This window comes from Monodon monoceros, unplaced genomic scaffold, assembly GCF_005190385.1.
Source record: "Monodon monoceros isolate NGI ecotype Baffin Bay Population unplaced genomic scaffold, NGI_Narwhal_1 Super_Scaffold_9, whole genome shotgun sequence".
Classification (NCBI taxonomy): Eukaryota; Metazoa; Chordata; class Mammalia; order Artiodactyla; family Monodontidae; genus Monodon; species Monodon monoceros.
Window position 1 is genome coordinate 53,281,481 of NW_021703786.1, and position 23,517 is coordinate 53,304,997.

A 23,517-nucleotide genomic window follows, 5' to 3' on the forward strand; every position below is an offset into this window, starting at 1 on the left:
TCTATCGGGATGGCTTTTATGAGTTCTATCGGGATGGCTTTTATGAGGAGTTCTATCGGGATGGCTTTTATGAGTTATATCGGGATGGCTTTTATGAGGAGTTCTATCGGGATGGCTTTTATGAGTTCTAACCACGAGAAAAGCAGACGATGTCTAGAAGAATGTGGGAAAATTAAGGTGTGTGTGGACAATGAAAAAATTGAAGGGAGCCTTACAGATACCTTCTAACTAGCAGAGGGACACAGTGCCTACACTGTATGTGAGAAATGCATATATCCTCTTGTCTCTACTCTGGTTGAGCTACATCCTCAGAGAATGGGAAACAAGGATTAAGGGTTGAGCGAGAACAGAAAAAACCACATAGGTCATTTCTGACTAGCATACAGAGGGACTTCATGTTAGGCCTATATGCATTCCAGCCCTCTTCCTTCTTTGTGTATTCACTTGGTAAAGTGTCATCTAAACTATCCCCATTCTTGGTTCCTTTCTAGGGCACTGAGACCATCCAATAAAGGAAATTCAGAGTTACCATGGTAAGAATGCAGCACGTACCTCGCTTAGTTCAGGGAAATTGTCCTGTTGACAGAAGGGGCACTGCCATAGCCCTGTCTCATCGTTGCGGATTGCCTGGTCATAGCTCTCACCCTGTGGACGCCTATGGGCGATGCCAGTGACGTTGCAGATAATGAGCTTTCCTGGAGGAAGGGGAGAGGAGGAGAGGGAAGGGAAGAAGAGAACAGGAAGCAGGCTAAGAGAACTGGAGAGGTAACTCCTTCCCACCAGCCATTTAGTGACAGAACTTCTGTCCTAGAGCATCTCCACTGATTTCCTTCACATCCTCGAAAAGGGAGATCTTCCCCTCATTTGATGACAGGAAAATGAGGCCATAAGACTGACCCCATGAAGACCCCACAGCAGCAGGTTAAAAGCATAATCTGACCTTGAACTCAGCTTTGACTTCCAGCTCAGGGCGCTATAATCTTCTTAAAAGTTTCCCTGGTCTTTCCCACCTACAGTACAAACCTGCCTCATTCTGCTGGAACTGTTGCTTGGTTTGAATGTGTACAGTAAACGCATCCCCTCACCCCTACATATCCTCCTCCAGCTAAAAAACAGACACAGAATTTACCAATGTAGAAGGTCTCTGGTGTTTCTTTGGTTAACATATTGAAGATTTCCTCTGTGTTGGGAGAGCGATAGGCTGTCCGGAGGTCCTTATACCGACAGCTCAGCTCTGCTCGGATGTCATACAGAGTGATGTGTTTGTCACCATAGCCCTGGGGAAGAAGCCCCCGTCAAGAAGAGCCTTGCAACTGCTCCCCAACTGAGCCATCAGGGCTTTCAATGAAAGAAGTAAGCCAGTTGGCTCCTGTCAGGGTGTCTCTTCTTTCCCCCCAACATTTACTAAAGGAGGTTTTCAACCTTTTTCTTAGCCATGGAACACTGTTCTGATAAAAATGCCTCACGGGACCCCAATGTATAAAACAGACAAATGCAAAACCGCACCACTGGAAAGGAGGAAAGAGGGCCTAGAAGGAAACCCTGCTACTCACCCCCTCCCAGCTCCCTCGCAACGTGCCCCCAACAATGAATACAGCAGTCTCCGAGACGTCCTCGGCTCCTTAATAAGCAGACTGAAAACTTCCTTGAGAAACCCAGTACAGCACAGGGAGGGAGAAGGATCAGGTCTCCTACACTAACACTATTAGGGCTTCTCTGAGGACTTGCTGCCTAAGTCTCCTCTCAACTAGGCCACTTGGGATAGTTTCTGTGCCAGGCCTTCTACACTGTCACCCACCTGCCTCTCCAGTTCTTCTGCAAAGGCATCCAAGTCCAGGTCCTTGAGTCGCTCTGGGTTTTCCAAGATCTCCTCAAGGGCCCCTGCAGGGTTGGCATCCTCGGCTGACTCATCATATTCCAGTGCATCCACTGCCATCTTCCTGGCCCACTCATAGGTCTCAGGGTGAACTCGGGAACCATCAAGGACTTCAATATATGAGTCAGTGCTGAAGGAAAGGCAGAAAAGGGGCAGGATATATAACGAGAAGCTTCTAGTAACAACCCAGATGTCCACCAATGGGGAACTGGTTAAATAAATTAGGGTACCTCCATACAATGGAATACTATACAGCCATTAAAAAGAATGAGGTAGATCTATGTGTGCTGACATGGAAAGATGGCCACAATATATTGATACGTGAAAAATGCACTGCAAAACACTATGAACCGTATGATCCCATTTTTGTAGTAAATGGGTAGTTAGTAAATGCATAGCAAAAATAAAATTTAGAAAAGTTGTAGTATACATCAACTTGTTATGGTAATTATCTCTGGGGGGTGGGATTATGGGGGACTTCCACTTTCTGCATAATATTTCTATATGTTGAATTTTATATCATGAACTTATATATAAGTCTTATAATAAGATAAAACAAGAAGGGGGAAGACGACCTTTGAGAATTTGCTGACAGCTACTTTCCCCCATAAAGCCTTCCCAGGCTGGTCTTGCCCGTGCACTCACATGGACCTATGTTATTCGTGGAGTGTTACAGCAAAGCTGGGTGGAAAATGAAGTTTTAGAACTTGAAGCCTATTTCCCCACTGATTTCCATTACTGAATGAGGAGCTATGTGCCCGTGGAAAAGATCCTCCAAAGACTGAGTTGATAACTTCTGGAGAGGAAGAGGTCAATAGTGAAGTCCAAAGTCCAAGTGAATAGAACTTTCTCTCAATAACATCATCTCAAAACATACCAAATCTCTCTCCCCCTTCCTTATGCCTCAGACCCCCACACTGCTTCTCCACTGCCCCTTCTATTCCCACCCTTATCTAGCCACAACAAACCATTAACAACAGAACAAGTATGTGTTTACTGAACCAAGTCTTATGTTTTCTGTCCTTAATTTATAAACTAAGTTGGTTCTTTTTATGTTTCTCTCACAAAAAAGCTTCACATAATTGAACTGATCTTTTCCATAGGTCAGAGGCTCGACTAAATAAAGGTTCCTCACCTTTGCTTTAAAACATTTCCTAATTTAAACAGCTTGTGGCCCTTTGACAGCCCTAATCCCTGAATCCCCAAAGCAAAGCCCAAGAGAATTCCTCTTGGCCCACCCAGGCAGAGGGCATCACCTGTCCCCCAGGGAGGCCGTGTCGATCTTGAGGAAGCCAGCGCAATTCATGAAGACTTTGGGACCCATGTGGCACATGGTGACCAGCTGGGTCCGGCTCTCGAGCCTGGTGTTGTTCTGTTTCAGGATCTAGAAGAGCAGACTGGATTAAGCTGGAGCAGTAGGCAGGCCCCACCTCCCAGCCTGCTTTCAGGTCTCTGGGAAACCCTCCATGATGGGAATTTTGCCGCCACACCCCGATATCTAACTGAGCACTACACCATACTAACTGCTACTAAAAAAATTATGTTAAAAGACTACACTATGCCAAGCAAAGATAATACATACCTAACGTACTGCTTCAAAGTTAATGATACAGTCAAGTAGCCACCCCATATTAAGAAAAAAAAAATTACGAATACTCTTGAAGATCACTACATACCCTCCTCTGTATTGAAATCCTTTTTTTCCACTAGGGAAAAAACCCCCACTATCCTGGGCTTCCCTGGTGGCACCGTGGTTAAGAATTTGCCTGCCAATGCAGGGGACACGGGTTCGAGCCCTGGTTTGGGAAGATCCCATATGCCACGGAGCAACAAAGCCCATGCGCCACAACTATTGAGCCTGCGCTCTAGAGCCCGCGTGCCACAACTACTGAGCCCGTGCGCCTAGAGCCCGAGCTCTGGAACAAGAGAAGCCACTGCAATGAGAAGCCCACGCACCACAACGAAGAGTAGCTCCTGCTCACCACAACTAAAGAAAGCCTGCATGAAGCAACAAAGACCCAATGCAGCCAAAAATAAATAAATAATACATAAATACATACATATATATATATATATATATATATATATATATATATATATATATATATGCATAAACAAAAAAACAAAAACCCCCACTATCCTGAGGTCTGTGTCTAGTACACTCTCGCTTTCCTCCATTTCTTTTAAATCATGGCTCAGGTTATGTTTTCCATGAGCCACCACTGTACAGTAGTGAAGACCATGACTGTGGCCACCTGGTCTGAAGTCTGACTCTTGACTCTCTCTAGCTTCATGACTCTAGGCAAGAGGTAAAGTGCCTTTACCTCTCTGACCTTGGTCTGCCTGTCAAAGCATATTGGCAAAGTAAAGGTTCAATGAAATAGAACTTTTCTTTTTTTCTGATTCAACCCAATCCTACCTTTAGGAGATGGGTCCCTTTTCGAGGTCCCAGGCCACAGACATACTGAATTAAGGCCTGGCTGTAGGGGTGGGCAATGGCACGGTTGACATCAACTCCAACCTCATTGACTCGGTTGATAAATTCACAGTACAAGGCGTTGAGCAGCTCTTCTTTCACCACATGCTCCTGTCGACACACAGCAGGCAGGGATAAGGTTATTGTGCCACTCTGTCCACTTGGGCCTATCTGTCAAATCCTACTCACCTGCAAGGGGTGAAACTTGAGGCACAGAATGTCTTCATCAGAGCTGCAAACCTGGGCAAATTCAATCAGAGGGTCCTGGATACGCCGGGCCAGGGAGACTGCCTGTCTCAGCACAGGAGGGTAATCCCGGAACTCTGCCTAGAGTCAAACGAGGGTCAGCAGGGCCATAAAGTCTCCTCAGCTCTAACAGCAAGAGGAAATCCAAACCGCCTGGCTTTTTAAGTCAATTTCTCTTCTCTGGGACCATTTTTCCTGGGACCAATTTAATCTCTGGGGCTCCCCATCTGAACCATGACTGGCACAATGGAGATCCTCTGCATAGGTAAGTGAACAGGTGCAGTCCTGTGCCCCCATAATCTTTGTTTCCCCAACTCCCTGGGATTGATAGCTCTTGCCTGTGCAGGGCCTAAGGGTGGGGCTCCAGCATTACCTCTGATTTCTTGCTGTTCATATAGAGAATGGCCAATTCATTGTCAATCAGCTCCACCCCAATAGAGGACAGCTGTTGACCTTGGTCCAGCTCATGCACAATGCGCTTCACATCCTCAATCAACATCTGGGCATCCCTGGAGGAATGAGGGGTGCTGGTCAGGGATATTTCTGGACAGTTTCTCAGGGATGAACAATCTCATGGCTGGGAGTGGGGGAGGAGAGAGCTTTGAAGACAAAGAGGTACAATATCCCCAGGGATATCCCCTGGGGATGGGGATATTACCAAGGCTCTACACAGGCACATGCCTACTCTGTAACAGGGACAGAGCAGATTCAACAATAAAGGATGAGTGACTTTAAGCCAGGCCTGGCCCAATCCCCTGGTACCCCTACCTGTTCTCTCCTGCAACTGTCACCACATGAGGCTTTTTGTTCAGGAGGAATTTCTTTAGAGTTTCAATGTCTTGAGCCTGGAGTGAAAGAAAACTGGAGCTGAAGGACTTTGAGGATAGGAAGATTTCAAGCACTTCTCTCTCTCTAAGTAGCTTGAGACCTTACAAGACCACAGAACAATGATGCATCACACGTTGTCAAACTGGAAGACAAAACGAGGGGACTAGGCCCTCTAGTTTCAATATTGTACTTCTGCTAATATTTCCTAAGATTATTACACTTCTGGCTTATACTTGAGTTGTGGTTAACTAAACATACTTAAGTCTTTTTTAAACATAAACCGCTGCCTGGCAGTCAAGACTATTCTAATCTCCACGTTAAGATTTTTCTTTCTTTTTTTAAAGAGCTGTTTGTTGAAAATTATTTTTTAGAATGGAGCTCTGTCAATAAAATTGAAAGATACCTTTATGCTAAAAAAAATCAGAAGCATATACACGAGATGAATTCAAATTTCTCTTTCCCTGGTAGAAACACAAATGCTAAAGCAGAGAAAAGATTGGCTTAATGCCATAGTGGCTTTCAGCTCCTGGAACAAGCTGACCCAGATGCTGGTAAAAACAGAGGCAGTTATGGCAGCTCCCAGAAGCACATAAGGCCTAGGAACCGGCTTCAAGCCAGAAGGAAATTCTGCACTAGAACTTGAGTGCCATCTACTGCCTACGGAAGTGAGACTTATCCCAGGACTTAAGAGGTCAGGGACCAAGTCAGAGATAATCAGGGTCTTGCACAGGATGTTGCTTAGGCCATAAACTCTTTTTTTTTTTAACATCTTTATTGGGATATATTTGCTTTACAATGGTGTGTTAGTTTCTGCTTTATAACAAAGTGAATCAGTTATACATATACATAGACCATAAACTCTTATCCCCACTGAACTATAAGATGTGCTCAAGATGTACACTTGGTAACCTGTCCTAGTCACTTGCCTTCTTCTCCCGTTCTTCCTCTCTCCATGCAGTTCGCCGTTTGGTAAAATGAGGCAGCCGGAGGAAGTCTGTCACTTCTCCTTCACCGTTGACCAAGGCGCAGAACACAGGGTGATCTCTGCCAGCCCAACAGAAAAAGAACCGTGTGATAATCAGCAATATGAGGATATGAGTAAGAGAAGAACGAGACTAGGGAGACAGATAAGGGGTGATGCCAGACAGGAAGTTACCTGGCAGAGGAGAAAGCAATGCCTAGGACTCGGATGCCCTTCCCTTGGTTCTCATCCATAAAGTCATCATCTTCCTCTACCTGTTGATCCGGCCGGTAGGGTGCCACCCTCAACCAGTTGTAGAGCTTCCGACTACAGGCCTGGGGAGGAGGCACACCAGTCACTATGTCCAGCAGGCCCGCCAAGTAGGTTAAGGAAACAGATGCAGGCACACATTTGCAAAGGTCATGTTTATATGCATGCACATTCCTAGCCCTCAGCACGCTTACAACCTGAAGGCGTACTTTGCTTTTAGAAATAGGAGAGTACACAGAGGCCAGACGTATAAACAAAGAGTATGTGTATGCAGTGGGGGAGGGAGGCAAGAGGCTCTTCAAGTGGGGAGGTCTTGGAGTGACCCGTGACCCTGTTTGCACTCCCTCTCAGGTGACACTAAGCCTGCCCCCAGTGTTTCCCCATTAGCTACAGGACAGCTATTAAGGGGTGCCTTCACTCGCAGCTCTAGCTTGGGGAAATCATGTGACTAAAGATCACTAGCTCCTGTCCTCACCTTTATGACATATTCTTTGGCTTCGGCCAGCAGCTTGTTCTTGAGCTCTTTGGCCATCTGCACGTACAGGAACTGCTGCAAAGCTCGCTCGATGGCCATGGTGCGCTGCCGATTCCACTCCTGCACCTGGTGGCTGAACTCATCTCGGTAGTAAAATTGTTTGATTTCTTCAAAATACGTCTGGTCATTGCCATAGCTGAGGAGAGACAACACTGTGGTGTCAGGGACAGAGAAAAGGTGACGGCCAAATGCCCTTGAACACTGGGAGTGACTGAGCCAGGGACGGTGGCTTGCTCAGTTCTGAAAGTGTGGTTCACATTCCTGAGGGACCCCTCCTTCCAACAGACTACTGACCAAGCCCTTCCCAAAGAGCCCCCAGCCCAGAGCTTTGCTTACCCTTCCACCCCCTTCATGTCTATGCTGATGTCAATGGTGAGCAGCCCTTCATCTTCAGCCAGGCATATCTTGAGGAACTGGTCATCTCTCAGTTCCTTAACAGGCTTGTTCTTTAAGTACTTGAAGGAGTAAGCGTAGTGGGCTTCATCCACATCCTGTACACAAGAGGGAATCATCAGTCAACAGACAGACTGGGCTTGACCCTTGGAAAAAAGGCCGACTCTCTGCTCTCAGGCAGACAGCTCAGCTAAGTGTGAAGGCAAGAAACTCAGTTCAATCAAACAGAGCTGGACCACATGCTAGATCAAAGCCCCTCAACTGGCTTACCTTTCTGCCTTTCTTGGTGGGGGTTATATTGAGCTTGGCTCTCTCCTGGAAAGTTTGCCTCAGCACCTGCCGGACAAGGGGCTCTCGGGCAATCTGCAGGGCTACCATGTAGCGGGCACCTTCCAGCACAGCTTCTGGTGTAGGGAACTGGCTGTAGGGAAAATGGAGGAGCTGCAGGACGACGACATCTTTGCCCTCAGGTCCCTCCTCCTGCCAGCCACCTACTGCAACGCCTACCTGCAAACATAATCCTTGGCCAGCTCCAAGGGCTCTGCAGGAAACTGCTCTGTCTCGTGCCTCTGGTAACTGTCCCGGAGGTTTTCCCCAAATTGCTCAGGAGTAAGCCCAAACTTTTTGGCCAAGCCATCTAAAGCAAACCAGGAGGGTGAAAGGTGAGCCAACAGCTGGGCCCAGTAACCTCTTGGCTTTCAGCCTAGGGCAGCAATTCTGGGCGTTAGACTTTAAAGGGATCACAAATGAGCAGGAGCAGGATGTTTTACAGTGAACAGTGAAAACGCTGACTTTAAATACCTAACAGGCTGTCACAAAGCAGAAAAAGTAGAAATTTTCTATGTGACTACTGGGGTCAGAACTAAGGTGGAAGTTAACGTTTAGTAAAAGAACTTCTCAAAGATAGGATGAACTCCCTCTCTCTGATCGTGTGTTTCCCACTCCTTCAGAAATTATGGGAGAGGCTGGACCATTCCTGTGGCGTGGGTGTGGGTCATGGTAGCAAGTGTTAGAAGTGGACTGGTGACTCACTCAGAGGTCCTTTAGGTCCTCTTCCTACCTACCAGTGACTACTGGGGAATGTATACAGCTCGTTTTTACCTAGCCCAGCGCTCTGGCAGATGGTGTACATATCTCGGCGGGAAGCCTGCTTGAGCTCTGGCCCTCTCTGCTCCTCATCTTCTGCCTCCTCACCATCACCTGGGATGAAAACATGAGTTAGTCCTCTGGTTTCCGGTTTCCAATCACTCCCAAGGATCTGACACATGTAAAGAAGCCCCGAAGTGTAATCGGCCAAGGGGATCCTTGGAAAGGCCATGGCCACCAAGCCTCTAGGTTTTCTTTTCCAACACTCACCTTCCTCATCTCCCTCTTCCCTTACACGCTTTAGCTTCTTGCGGCTGGCCTTGGCGGCATTCTGCATCTTGGGGATGTCACGACCATAATAAAGCAGGAAATGATTGTAGACATCTTTCAGTTCATCCATTGATTGTACATCCTTGAGCCTGGAGGGAAGGGACATAAGACCTCAATTGTCACAGAGGAAGGGTATACCCCAGTTTTGCTACAAGAGGTCCAATTCCCATGAGGCAAGATCCCAACTAGGATGAGTACCTATATTCTCCAATTATTAAAGACATGCATTGGCCCCAGACCATGACTTAACTGCAATCAAGGTATCTTAAAGGAGGAATGTGTCAAATAAGTGGTGGCTGGTGGTTGTTAGAAATGGCAACAAAAAGGGAGAGGCAGATGAGGCAGCATGTCTCCGGTTCAGAGTCCTTGAGACAGTCCTTGTCCTTCTTTCCCAGGTTCATGCCGCTGGCCACTAAAATCATCTGCCCCCCTCCCACACCCCTCTCTGATTCCAGGCTCACCAAGCTACTTTCTGGTTGTAGTTTGGTTTCCCATGTAGCTTTTCCCACGGGGAACATATAAATAAGCAAACATGACTATCTGATCCTCTTAACCTTTTATACCAAGATGGATAAGTAACAGGAATTTCGCTGTCAGAAAGATCACTTTTGACGTGTTGATAAGTTGGGATTCTAAGGAACAGGTCCCGTGCTGAGAATTTTGCAAGGTTATGCTGCTCTGGGGTGGGGGTGGAAGGGCGGGGGCCTGCCTTTGGTGTGAGGGCTCCCTGTAATGGAATAAACCCTGCATACGCTACCTCTCCATGTCGGTGGTGTCCAGAGCCCGGATGCCATCAGCAAGGGGCTTGTCAGGGTCAGCAGAGATTTGCTCGTACTGATAAGCCTGCATCTTCTCAAACAGCCGTGTTAGGTTCTCCTTACGGATCCTCAGCTGGGTCCACTAGGACAAGACAAAGCAGGAGTAAGGGATGGTATTCAGCCTTGGACACCCAAGACCATGCTGTTCCTTACCAGGAGACCCTGGGGGAAGCCTGACAGGGTCTGGGCTGCCACCTGATATGTACAGGAGAACTTGGGTGCCAGTAGTGGTAGTACCCAGTCCAGCCCTCAACCCCTTGAGGGGCATGGATCCCTATATTACCTTTTCATCCCACTGCCACACCCTCCACAGGTCATTGATATGCAACTCGGGCTCCACGTACTCCTTCCGGTAGAAAGCAATGAAAGGCACCTAGAGGGGCAAGGAGGTGGCAGTCAGCCAGAGAGGAAAGATCTGCAAGGACCCCTTTTGTTAGAGGAATAAACAGCTCCAGGAAATTCAACAGTAGGAAGCTTGGCCTCCCTCATAGGCCCATCCAGGACACATGCTCTCCCCCACCCACCCCCAACAGGAGAAGATAATGCTGCAAATGGGGTAGCACTGTTCTCTGGATCACTAGAGTCTATGGTCCTCACGCTTCTTGAGTCAAGGGACCACTGCTGCGGACAGAAGGGGGCTCCCCACCTGACTGAGGTAGCCACCTTTTCCATCACCCACAGTTGAAATTCTAACCAGTGGGCCACTAGAGCTTGAGGTGCTACCTCAAAATGCTGATTTCTCATGAAACCCAGGGCCTCTTTAATCTTCTGAATTGTGCTAGGTCCTTTTCGACTGAAGCTGCTAGTTGGCTGCCCTCGGTCTAGGTAATCACAGCTTTCCTACAGTCAGAAGAAAAAAGAAACAGCAACGACACCATTACTTGCTCTGTCTTACCACACACAAAACTGCTTCTTATCACAGGATGACCTTCTCAGATTAAATCTAGAAAAATCTCCCTCACATACCCGCACACACATGCTATTCTATACTAAGCCCACAGATGTTTGGAGCAGGGGAGAAGCAGTTCCTCATCCTAATGAAGTAGCTTCTGGTTCATGTCAAAATATAGCATCCTTTTTTGGGTACCTGCAGAGAAATGGTTGGTGTGGCAAAAGCATTCCTGTAGATCCAGTCAGCCTCTTCTTCCAGTTCATCATCTTCAGCCCCCTTGACGGAGATGGAACGGAGCTGCAGGGGATAAGGCATCAGCATGACACTGACTTCATCTTGTATCTCACGTAGCAAAAACATGCACTACTTCTGGACAAAAACGTGTGCTCCAGAGGCACACGTTTCTAGTACCCGGAAGAGTGTTGTCTGGCAAGAAGTAGGCATGTCGTGTATTTGCTCAAGAAACCATAAGCCACTGGAGAGTCTATGTTGAGCCAGACTTCCTGTACGCCTGGTCAGATGGGGTTCAAAGCCGACTTCCTGTATACCATTTTTTGGTGTCTTTTGGCTGCGCTGCCCCAACGAGGGATTGAACCCACGCCCCCTGCAGTGGAAGCATGGAGTCTTAACCAGTGGACCGCCAGGGAAGTCCCCCTATATACCGTTGTTGTTAAGATTGTTGCTAGATTGTTTCTCTGCTATAACTCTTGTACCAAGGAGGCTCAGGGCAGTTGATGACAGTTCAGCAGGACAGACACTGGTGCTTCCTTACCTGGAACCTCTCAGGCAGGTCAGTAGCTCGGATTTCATTGTCCTGATCTGTGAGGTGGCTGCTTTCCAGCTCACTGGGCTCATACATCTCAAAGATGCTCCTGCGGCTCACACGTTTCTTGGTGGTCTTCTTGGGGCGCACTCGGATCTCGCCCTCAGCCTCATCGTCCTCATACTCATACTCTTCCTCCAGTTCTTCATCATACTCATTATATTTCTCAAATTCGTCATAGTCAAAGTCCACACCAAAAATCTCCTGGGCTTCTTGCAGGGCCCTGTGGGTGAGAGCCAAAGGCAGTTGGCCCAGATTCCAGTGAGAGGAGACAAATGCAGCCCCTGCAGAGATCCTGTACCTACCCCAAGGGGACTAAAAAGGTTAAGAGAAATGTAAACAAAGAAAGCATATTCACTGCGGAGGAAAGGCTTAGCTGGGGGATATTTCTGGGGAAACTTTTTTTTTTTTTTTGCGGTGCGCGGGCCTCTCTCCGTTGTGGCCTCTCCCGTTGAGGAGCACAGGCTCTGGACGCGCAGGCTCAGCGGCCATGGCTCACGGGCCCAGCTGCTCCGCGGCATGTGGGATCTTCCGGGACTGGGGCACGAACTCGTGTCCCCTGCATCGGCAGGCGGACTCTCAACCACTGCGCCACCAAGGAAGCCCGGGGAAACTATTATTTATTGAGATTAAAAAGCCCATCTTTGGCACGTGCCAGTGACAAGGATCAAACAGCAACAGGGCACATGGTTTCATATCACACTCAGTAGATCCATCTTCTGCTAAGACATTATAGTATTCCCTCAGGGCGAAAGCTTTCTTCTAACAAAATTATATTTAGAAGACTAATAAATAAACAAATGAACATGGAGCTGCAGGTGGAAGAGAGAGGCTGGATCCTTGCCTGTGTGTGCCTCCACCTTCATCCCACCACGGCCCTTGAATGCTGAGAGAGCTATCAGAGCTTCTAGAAACAGCCCGACATCACTGCCTGGTAAAGGATATTATGGGCAGGGAAGCAAAATGCTGAGAGCTGACTGTTCCATTTTTAGCAGAGGCCTCTGACCTCCTCCTTCCTGCCCGGGTCCACTCAGATGCCCTTATCACCACCTCGCACCAGACCCCACTCACGCATCAGTGTATCCAGGAAGCTTTTTCCGCCACTTAGGTTTTTTCAGTGGTTGTCCATCGTCATCCACAATGAAGTCATCAATGTCTGGATAGGGAAGGGAAAGGTTAGTGCCCAGAGGCAGGGGATGAGCCAGGACTGAATGCCTTTAGTTCCTACTGTAGGAGTGGTCGGTGAGGAGAAGAGGAGACAGGTTCCTTAAAAGGAACTTCTTTGTGTCAAATGCTGGGGGCCAGTAGCTGAACAATGGTCTCCCATTCTATTGTTCGGGGTAGGAAATCCCAACACCCCGCCCCAAACTGGCTTCCCTGCCTAATGCCACATACCTGACTCTTCATCATCTTCTTCCTCCTCCTCTGGAGGAGCCATGGGGGCCTCCACGGCCTCCTGCCCTTCTTCCCCTTCCCCATCCTGAAAGATCTCCTCTGCAATAGCTTCTTTTTCATGTTCCTCCTTGCCATATTCCTCTTCGTCATCGTCCTCATCATCTGACATTTTTTTGACACGTCGGTATTTTTGCTAGGGGTGGAAAACCTGCCTCGTCAGGGTCTGAGGGAGCTGGCATAAGGATCGCTGCTCTCCAGTCTCATTCCTATTTTCCCACCCCAGCTATACTGACAAGGGAAATGGGAAAGAACACATCAAGTACGCCCCAAGGCCCACCCTTGAAACTTTGACAAGCCTTTAACAGGCACCCAGAACTGGCTCCACAGCACAGTGATACTGAGCCACTTTCTCCCCGCTGGCATTCCCCAAACTGTTCTGGATGTGCCTCCTCCCCGCAGAGTCACTGAATTTCAAGGGCTTCTTCCTTCACCCCCAAGGACAGAGACAAAAAGGGCACTTACTCCTCTTTTGACTTTGACACCCAAATTCTCCTCAATGAGATCAAAATCATCATCCTCCAAGCGGTCGTCAAAAGATGCTAGAGAAGACAGAGTGGTTGCCCATGGTGATGGGGAGGTCCCTTCTCCACTATGACTTCCACCCCATCCTCACCTGACCTAAGGAGAGGCTACTCACTGCGTTTTCTCTTCTTGTGGCCAACATCATCTTCTGAATCACCAGAGTCACTACCCTCATCCTCCTCCCCTTCATCTTCATCGTCATCGTCATTGATAAAGCCTTTCAGGTTTCCTTGTTCATCCTGATCATCCAGGTTCTCCTCCTCCTCCTCCTCATCTGGAAAACATGCATGTTTGAGGCATGCAGTTTGGGAAATAGGCTGGGGCTGGGGCAGGGCCACCTGCTTAACTGTTATTTCTCATCTGCTCTGAACCTAATGACCTGGATGCCATGTTAACTCTTCTGCCTCATCTAAAGATACAAAAAACATGACCACTGACTTAGAGCAGCTTCTGGAAAAGAATATCTCTTTTCCACATTCACCATCTGTATTTAGGCAAGATGAGCTTCCTAATTACTTTGGCTTGTCAAAATCATTACTAGAGGCTTTACAGCCACCAGTAACCTTTGTTTTCCTCTCAGTTTATAAACTCAGTAGCTATATTCCTTCTTTCATCCATAATGCTTTTCATGAAGCTTGCATTTTCCTTTCTGTCTCTAGAGCCATTTCATGGTTCCACTCTGCTGATGATCCTAATGGTTGGATTTGGACAGAGAACTTGGAAAGTGGGTACATAAATACCAACACTGCTAAGTCTCTAAAAGAGCGAAACATTACCTATGTATTTATTTATTGGTTTACTGTCTGTCCCCTCCCACTAATATAAGCTCTACGATAGCTGGGACTTTATGTTGTATTCCTAGTTCTAAGTACAGTGCCTGGCATACGGCAGACAGATGTTCAGTAAATATTTTCTATGAATGACTGAAAATTCTCAAGCTGGTACCTCATGTGTGATAACTTCTGTGCTCAGCCTGAGCCTCTCATCAGCAAGAATCCAACTATCCAAAGCTTAGCAATACTGGGGAGAAGCTTGAGGCTGGGGCTTCCTCACCGTCATCCTCCTCTTCTACAAATTTCTTGGTGGCCCGGGGCACCACCTCGCCTTCATCATTGTACTCTTCCTCTGACTCCTCGGCCTCGCTTTCCACAAAATCAGACATTGCTGCAGCTTCTCACGGCCTGCCTGAAGATGACTAGGGAAGGAAAGGAGCTGGGGATAAAAAATGAGACAGAGGACCTTTAAACATTTCCACTAAAAGCACTCAGCTACGTGCCACTGATCTGCCCAATCATTTCTACCTGGGAGGAGAGAGTAAGAATCAGATGGCTCCATCTCTTCCATTATCCATTCCTCTCACAATTGCCCCTCTCATGTGTACCTTAAAAAAAGCAATTATACTGGACTGCTCTGTATATACCATCTTGCTTGTCCAAAGAGTTTTACTGCACTTACCATCTGGGGACAGAAATAGGCAGACGAAGAAATTAGTGTAGGAATAATTATATAGGTAGGGATACAGTGTAGTGAGTTTATATGACTCACTCATAAGTTTGGGAAACAATAACTAAATGCCAACTTAATGACAGGAACTTTCATATACACTATCAAAAGGAAAATCCTTTTCGACAGATTAAACAACGTTTCATGAAGTTGAGCCCACTTGTGTGAGTAGTGGTTGGGAGCATTTGGGTAGAGAAGGGGCCTCTTCAGAAACATTAGAACCACAACTCTATTGTGACCATTTACCTCCCCAGCAAAACAAAAACCAAAAAACCAAAAATACAAAAAACACTTTGAAAGAGACTTCCATGGCCTACAAATTAAATGCAACATAGCTAAATACAAAAACTGCTGGGCCTAAGAGTAGAGATCAAATCCTGGCCCCACCACCTACTAGGTATAAACTTAAGCATATCATTGAACGTGCCTGAATATCAATTTCTTCATCTGGAAAATGGCAACAGCACTACCTACCTCGCAGGATAGTTAAGAATATTACATGACATAGGAGAAGGAACCTAGTCTACTATTTCAAACAATGCTAACTGAGTTTAAATTTGAATCCTGGGCATAATTTTCCTCAGCATTCTGTAATTTTGTACCAACCAATCCCAACTTTGTCTTCTACTTGCCGGCTGTCAGATGCATCCAAAGTCTGGAAATGGCAGTGGGGAACCACAAAACCATGAAATGGAGTTTCCTGGGCTTTAAAACACAGCACTGGGACTTCCCTAGTGGTGCAGTGGTTAAGAATCTGCCTGCCAATGCAGGGGACACAGGTTGGAGCCCTGGTCCGGGAAGATCCCACATGCCGCGGAGCAACTAAGCCCGTGCGCCACAGCTACTGAGCCTGCGCTCTAGAGCCCACGAGCCACAACTACTGAGCCCACGTACCACAACTACTGAAGCCTGCACGCCTAGAGCCCGTGCTCCGCAACAAGAGAAGCCACTGCAATGAGAAGCCCGCGCACCACAACGAAGAGTATCCCCCACTCGCCGCAATTAGAGAAAGCCCGCACACAGCAACGAAGACCCCACACAGCCAAAAATATAAAAAACAAAACAAAGCAAAAAAAACACAGCACTGATCACACAAATCATAGCATCAAGATTCCATTCTGGAATCCTGAAGCTGGCTGCTGATCAACTCAGCACCACTCCTCATGTCCTGAATTAAGGTCCACTGCATATGTCCATTACGGTCCACTGCATATGTCCATTTTCTCCACTTACACTATAAGCTTCTGGAAGTCAAAGATGATATCCAATTGAAGGGCTAATAAAAACCATGAAAACATAAACGGCAATATAAGAGGCATTATGTGGTACTTTATTCTGTACCAGATAAGCTGTTTCCCACTAGGTGCTCTATACAAAAGAGAAACTGCTAAGTATCTGTTAAATAGATTACTTATTGTTTCATGTCTTCCCAGTTAAAGATGGCAGTGGAACTGGAGAGAGAGGAGGGTGGCTAATGGCTACCTCAAGTGGTCTAAGCTCTAGAAGGAGGCTTAAGTTCTGTGGCTCTAATTCTCCTGAAAATTACCCTTACTGATATCAACTGATACCATAACCAGTTAAGATTAACTGAGCTCAAGGAAATAAAACTGAAGGTACTAAGTTCTGGTGGAAAGGGAGGGTCAATGACATGGTCTTATGTTCAATTTTAGGCTGAGGTTTCAGATGCCATTCTTTTCAAACTGTACTGAATGCCTACCAAGTACAAACACTCTGCTAGGAGCTGGGGATTTGAAGAGAAACAGGACTGTATGTTCTCAAGGAGCTGATGTCTAGTAGAGGGCCAAATAAGGACCTTAAAATAATTTTATGTATTTTGACATATATGTAGAGCAGACACAGGAAGAGAATTGGAAAATGAACAAACCCACAAAACCCACCCAAAACTAACATAGGCCTTTCCTGGGTACTTTACGCAATTAAAAAAAATGTGCCCTGAGGAATATTTTTTGCACACCTACGAAGTTCCAGACACTTAATAATTAACCCCTACATTGTCCTAGGAGTTACAGCACACTTCTCTCTCCATTCAGCAAAGGAGGAAACAGACTCAGAGATTAAGTCACTTGTTCAAGGCGACACAACTGTCAACTGCAAGAGGTGAGATCTGAGTTAAGATCTGTCTGACTCCACAGAAACAGTTGTTTCTATCACATCAGTAGTTCTCAAAGTGTGGTCCAGGGATCACCCCCTCCTTTCTCTCATGAGTGTACAGTGGAGTTTTCCAGAAGTTATACGACAGACATGTAGTATCACAACAGACTGAATGCAGAAACAGGTAGGAGAATCCAGCATTCCTCTATTAAGGCAGACATTAAAAGGATTTGCCAAAAACAAAACAAAACAACCCAAACCCCAAACAAAAACAACCCCCCCTCCAAAAACCCAAACCCCAAAACAAACCAAAAAAACCCCCAAAACCAAAAAAAAAACCCAAACATCACTCTTCTTACTACGTTTTTTATTTTGAAGATTATACTTGTTTTTCATAAAATGTGTTATTTATGCTAAAATGTAGTGGGCTTACTTTTTTTCTCAGCTTTATTCATGTACAACTGACCCTTGAACAACATGGGTCCACTTATATACGGATTTTTTTCTGTATTTTCATTTTACAGATCTTTAAATTAAATGTGGGAAACCGTTTGTGTTTGATTAGAGATCACAATATGTGGAATCAAAAGAATCAGGGTTTGAGTTGTTTTTTGTTTTTTGTTTTTTTTTTTGCGGTACACGGGCCTCTCACTGTTGTGGTCTCTCCTGTTGCAGAGCACAGGCTCCGGATGTGCAGGCTCAGCGGCCATGGCTCGTGGGCCCAGCCGCTCCGCGGCATGTGGGATCTTCCCGGACCGGGGCACGAACCCGTGTCCCCTGCAGCGGCAGCCGGACTCTCAACCACTGCGCCACCAGGGAAGCCCAGGGTTTGAGTTTTGATTCTACCCAAATTGTTTCAGCTTCCTGCCCTTGGGTGAGTCATTCATCAATTCCTTTGTTTTTGAGGCAGAGATAGCCGTATGGGATTGTGAGGGGAAGAGAGGTGGGTCAGCACATCAACCCTGTGCTATCCAAGGGTCAACTGTAATTGGCATATAACATTGTGGAAGGTTAAGGTCTATAATGTGTTGATTTGATATACTTGTATATTGCAAACAGGCTTATTATTATGTTAAAATGAATTAACATTCATCTATTTATTTAGTCATTATTAATTTAGTTTAGAAATTAATTTTAATTTCTAATCTGGTTAACATCTATATGTATAAATCTCAAACATCAATAGATATAACTCACATTAACAAAATGTCTTTGGAATCTTAAATTATCTTTGAGTATAAAGGGGTCCTGAGATCAAAAAGTTTGAGAGCCACTATACTACACCATTGCATAGGTCCCACAGGGTGGTGATACAGGAAGCCTTGGGTTAGACTGATGCCCTTTCCCCCCCAAGATCTGTATCCTTAAGGTCGTTCAGCCCGAGTACAGCCAAAAGTGAATATCTAAAACTTCTGCCGATTAAATGTGGTACTCTAATTTTAATACTGCTGTCTTTCAGCCCTGAACTAAGTCATTAAAGATAGATTTGGGTACAGCAGCCCCCACAGATAGCTTGCTTTAATTACAGGCTATCAGACCCACAAATTCAGTCTTGTAAGGCCTCAACATCTTCACACTAAATGCCAGCTCCTCCAGACCAGATGCCCTACAGCCTACTTAGCAGAGAGAAACAGACAGCCTACCTGATGAAAGCACAGCTTTATTCTGTTCTGCGGGCAGCTGGTGCTCTGTGCTGCATGCAGCTTTCGTCCCATTCCCTAGGTTAGCAATGAAGTACATGCTGTGCTATAGCTGGGGAATGCCTCCGATCTAACTCACTGCCAAGACTTCTAGTTAAAATAGATTATGCAAGAAGCAATCCTGATTTGCTGCAACTTGGGGCAGCTAGATGTGCAGAGGGTGCTGCAGCAGCACTGCAGGCTGAGGTTGGCAAACAGCAACTATTCCAGAACAAAAACAGTATTTATTAGTATGTGATTATCATTAATATATGATATCTGAGTCTGATGTCATTTGTATTTTGTATTTAGGACTTAGGCTCTTGAATTTTCCCCATATTCAGATTGTAAGTTAAATTTGCTACTGAAATAGATCCAGAAGGGGAGTGGGGTGGTAAAAGGAGAAGGTTTCTCCAGGCGGAAGCACAGCTGCAGTACAAGATGTGGCTCAAAGGGACAGGCTGGCGGTTACCATGACATTCTCTGGAAGAGGAATGGAGCTGGGATCAGATTGCCACAGGGGAGGCCCTCCACAGTCCCTCCCTTTGAACAAGATGATGTAGGAGGCAATTAAAAGGAGACCAGAGCAAAAAGAGATGTCTGTTAATTCCCTCCACTGGCAGCTTCAATTAACGTTTACAGTTTTGTATTTTTAGGGTAAAGCTCTGTGCTGGGACTTGGGTATATAAAAATAAGTAAAACATGCTTTTGACCCTAGTGTTCATATTCATCTCACAAAAAACTTGTAAATAAAGTTACGACAGGGGCTTCCCTGGTGGTGCAGTGGTTAAGAATCCGCCTGCCAATGCAGGGGACACAGGTTCGAGCCCTGGTCCGGGAAGGTCCCACATGCCGTGGAGCAACTAAGCCCGTGCGCCACAACTACTGAGCCTGTGCTCTAGAGCCTGCGAGCCACAACTGCTGAGTCCGTGTGCCACAACTACTGAAGCCCGAACATGCGCAAAGGCTTAGAGGTCTGATAGGGCCTAGTGATCTGGAGAATAGCCCTAGAAGTCTGGTGTGGAGTTTAAACTATAAGACATTCTGCATTTGATGAGCAAGAGCCTAGGACTACTCCAAAGGTGTTCACAAATGACTACCCAACTTGGAATACAAAAACCTAAGAGTTTAATAAACAAAAGTATTCAGAGTCCACTCAAGACAAGTTCTTTAAAATTTGGGATTCAGAACTCTGTTACGAAAAATCCTAATCACATCAAGTCAAGATGTTAGAATACAGAAAATGTTAATTATACCTATAACCATTTTAACATGCACACTGTATTTATAAGAAATAACAGTCTTAGAATCTTTTCAAGAATCTTTTCAATGCCTGGGCATAAAAAGCACTATTGTTAATGGTTAACATAATAAGGAATTAAAAAATATTAGTTTTTTCTTTTCTTTCCATGTTTCCTTGGGGGACAAGGAAAGGGCAAACGAGGTGCAGGAACAACTAAAATATGTAACCAGATTCAGTATCCCTGCAACAGTTACTGAGCCTTGTGCAACACACACTGGGGGAGCAGACAGTTCCTGCTCTAGCACAGAGGGGCTGATCTGCCATTGTAGTACAAAAACAGACATAGACAGTATGTAAATGAATGGGAGTGGCCTAATTTCTTAGTTTAGTAACCCCTGATCTAGAAGTACAGAAGGTCTTTAAAGAATTGATGGCATGGGCTTCCCTGATGCAGTGGTTAAGAATCCACCTGCCAATGCAGGGGACACGGGTTCAAGCCCTGGTCCAGGAAGATCCCACATACCATGAAGCAATTAAGCCCGTGCGCCACAACTACTGAGCCTGCGCTCTAGAGCCCCCGAGCCACAGCTACCGAGCCCGTGCGCGCCTAGAGCCCATGCTCTGCAACAAGAGGAGCCAACACAATGAGAAGCCTGCGCTTGCCGCAACTAGAGAAAAGCCCGTGCACAGCAACAAAGTCCCAACGTAGCCAAAAATAAAATTTTAAAAATTATTAAATAAATGTTAAAAGAAAAAAAAACTGATGGCAAAGGTACCATGGGAGCCTGTAATAGAGGATTCTAACCTGGTTTTGAGAAAGTGACTTTAAATAAAGACCTTAAATAGTGAGGCAGAATTAACTAAGTGGAGGAGCTGGCTTCTTTGGAGATGGTTCGAGAAGTGGTGTTGTTGGAGAAAAGTGCTCCCAGCGCAAGGCCCAGAATATGCTGTAGCAGGAACAGTGAGGGTCAGTTTGACTGGAGAGAGGGTTCATGAGGAGTTAGAGGTGAGGCCACAAGGATCTTGATAGGACAACTTAAGGATTTTGGATTCTATCTGAAAGATGCTGGGAAGCCCCTACAGGGTTTTAAACCAAGAACTGACTTAGTAATTTACTTGTTAATTAAATAAATATTTATTTAATGAGTGCCTACTACACGCCAGGCACATACAAGACAAACTCCCTGCCCCTAGGATACCTGTATTCTGTAGTCTGCTAGGAGACAAACCACAAACAAATAAAATAAAGCTTGCTGTAAGTGCTAGGAAGGAAGTAAACACCCTTACCTTTGAGAGGGTTAGTTTATGCCAAGAGGTGAAGAATGGGCAGGCTGTGGTATGCAGAGCCAGGGGAGGAGGTTCCTAGCTGAAAAGGTGGGCAAGAACTTGGCATACTGTAGGCAACGTCCTATGGCCAGTGTGACCAAAGAATGGTGAAGGCAGCAGAATGCGAGAGGGAGAAGGGGCCTGCTCAAGTCAGGCTGCGAAGGTCACGGAAAGCCACTGGAAAAGGAAATGACATGATCTGACCTGACCTGATCCTGCTAATGTGGAAAATGGACTGGGAGGGGTTCTGGGTGGAAGCAGAGAAAACTGAAGATACTATTGTGGTAGCTTGGGCAAAAGATGCTGGTGGCTTGGAACAGGGTAGCAGCAGTGGAGATGGAGAATAGAAGAGAGATTTGAAATATATTTTGCAGGTAGAAATGACAGGACTTAATGAAAGACTTGGCGGGGGTGTGAGGGGGGTGTGGATAGTAAAAAAGAATCCAAGATGATTTCAGAGGTCTGGCTTTGGTAAGCATGTGGATGAGAGTACCACTTAGTAATGTAGGGAAGACCAGGTTTGGGATGATGGGAAAAACCAAAATTTTCTTTTTCTTATGTCAGGTTTGGGATGTCTAAGAGACATCCAAATGGAGCTGTTAAATAGGCATTCTGTGTGATTCTTAAACACAGAGGAGAGAAGGCTGGGCTAGAGACTTAAACTCGGGAGTTGCCAACTTTCAGATGGTTATTAAAGCCACAGGACTGGGTCATCTGAAGGAAGCATGCCGAAAACCCAGGATTAAACTCTGAAGGAAATTCAACTGTAAGATGTGACTGCACCACTTTCTGATGTGATTAATCCCAGGATGAGATTTAAATCTCTTCGGGAGTAGCAATACCATGCTAATCTGATCTAGTAGCCGCCCAAACCAACTAAATAAGCTTTCAGATGTTTCAGACTTGTACTGGTTGGAGGAACACAAGTCATGCAAAAGGGCTCTAAATTCACAGTTGATGCGGGAGCAATCATACTTTTGTAATCAATACATAAGACTTAAAACTCAGTAACTTTCATATAAACAGTTAAACTAAAAAAGATCGAACAAAGCTTTTTTTGTCCCAAGAAATGAAAATCAAAATTCTTTACACTCTCCATGTTCATTAATAACAGCAGTGTAACTTAATACTCCCTTGCTACTTCTGATATTACAGTGAAGTACTTTAAGAGAGCTGAGGCCTCCTCTAACAGAAAAGTAAGTATCAGTACTTGTAACAAACACGGGAAATGAACCGCTCCAGCTGGTTCAACAGAGTCCCTGGAGAGAAAGGCAGAAACTGGAAGAATATAAAGTTTTTGTCTTAATAGCCCATTCCCATGTGTGTGGTAAGCGTCTGATGAATGTAGCCATCTACAAAAAGTTCTAATTATATTATTCAACAATATGGAAAAAGACGGAATTTGGCATCGCGCTCTAGCCTGATGGCCGAGTTGCTGGAAGCTCCGTAGGTTTCACATCCCCAGGACAAACAATTCGATCACCTGATCCTGACTCGGAAGCCCCAGGTCCCTTCCATTCCAAACCCTATCGCGCGGCCCAGTTTTCAGAAGCTGCGAGAGAAGGACGGCATCCCAGGAAGCCTGTTGACACAACAGGCCACCCAATTCATGGGTTCTGGATGGCAGAGGGTTGGGAAAAGCCTTGAGACTCTGAGCAACTACCCCGCTTTCTTCCTCCTTCTCTCTCATAGAGCAGGGAAGGCCGGAGGCCCCCTTCTTCCCGCATACGGCTCCCCAGTGCCTCGTCCCTTACGGGACCAGGCCCTAGGAGCCTGGCTCCCCACCTGACCCATTCGAGGAAGACGCTTTCCAGTCCAAACTTTACCTGACTGAGGCCCGTCGCTTCTCCGGTGCGCTAAGCTCCCAACGAGGAAAATGGAGTCCTCGAACCGAGACTGGGAAAAGATAGTACGGACCCACCGCACGGCTCCTCCGCCACCACCGCCGCCACAGCCGCCGCCGCCGCCGCCGCCGCCGCCGCTGCTGCTGCGTCAACGTACTACGTCACTTCCGGCCCCCTGTCACTGGGAGTGGGCGGACCAGTTCTTGCTCTCTTCTCCCAGCCCGGTCTCCGGGCTTCGCCGGGGGCGGGGGTAGGGTGGGGAGGAAGGGCTGGGGGTAGCTGGGCTGGGCTGGCCGAAG

General features: G+C 46.3%; 1 protein-coding gene across 3 annotated transcripts in view; it reads right to left on the bottom strand.

The window, feature by feature from the left end:
- Positions 1 to 23,341, bottom strand: part of SUPT6H (SPT6 homolog, histone chaperone and transcription elongation factor) — a 31,667-nt gene extending 8,326 nt beyond the window's left edge. The window contains exons 1-27 of one of the 3 annotated variants that reach the window (XM_029211448.1): positions 23,201 to 23,341; positions 14,565 to 14,723; positions 13,627 to 13,785; positions 13,452 to 13,528; positions 12,930 to 13,122; positions 12,606 to 12,690; positions 11,484 to 11,757; positions 10,907 to 11,008; positions 10,543 to 10,659; positions 10,103 to 10,192; positions 9,759 to 9,901; positions 8,942 to 9,090; positions 8,687 to 8,785; positions 8,093 to 8,222; positions 7,856 to 8,006; positions 7,529 to 7,683; positions 7,133 to 7,328; positions 6,583 to 6,722; positions 6,353 to 6,470; positions 5,367 to 5,443; positions 4,972 to 5,107; positions 4,542 to 4,679; positions 4,296 to 4,463; positions 3,133 to 3,260; positions 1,799 to 2,006; positions 1,130 to 1,277; positions 553 to 695 (exon numbers count right to left, since the gene is read on the bottom strand). In XM_029211448.1, coding sequence (XP_029067281.1) covers positions 553 to 695; positions 1,130 to 1,277; positions 1,799 to 2,006; positions 3,133 to 3,260; positions 4,296 to 4,463; positions 4,542 to 4,679; positions 4,972 to 5,107; positions 5,367 to 5,443; positions 6,353 to 6,470; positions 6,583 to 6,722; positions 7,133 to 7,328; positions 7,529 to 7,683; positions 7,856 to 8,006; positions 8,093 to 8,222; positions 8,687 to 8,785; positions 8,942 to 9,090; positions 9,759 to 9,901; positions 10,103 to 10,192; positions 10,543 to 10,659; positions 10,907 to 11,008; positions 11,484 to 11,757; positions 12,606 to 12,690; positions 12,930 to 13,122; positions 13,452 to 13,528; positions 13,627 to 13,785; positions 14,565 to 14,673 — 3,633 coding nt within the window. In that variant the 5' untranslated portion in view covers positions 14,674 to 14,723; positions 23,201 to 23,341. Of the gene's footprint in view, positions 1 to 552; positions 696 to 1,129; positions 1,278 to 1,798; positions 2,007 to 3,132; positions 3,261 to 4,295; positions 4,464 to 4,541; positions 4,680 to 4,971; positions 5,108 to 5,366; positions 5,444 to 6,352; positions 6,471 to 6,582; positions 6,723 to 7,132; positions 7,329 to 7,528; positions 7,684 to 7,855; positions 8,007 to 8,092; positions 8,223 to 8,686; positions 8,786 to 8,941; positions 9,091 to 9,758; positions 9,902 to 10,102; positions 10,193 to 10,542; positions 10,660 to 10,906; positions 11,009 to 11,483; positions 11,758 to 12,605; positions 12,691 to 12,929; positions 13,123 to 13,451; positions 13,529 to 13,626; positions 13,786 to 14,456; positions 15,858 to 23,200 lie in introns of those variants that run through there. The other 2 variants (XM_029211449.1, XM_029211450.1) reach the window with 2 other exon arrangements.
- Between the last annotated feature and the right edge of the window lie 176 nt (positions 23,342 to 23,517).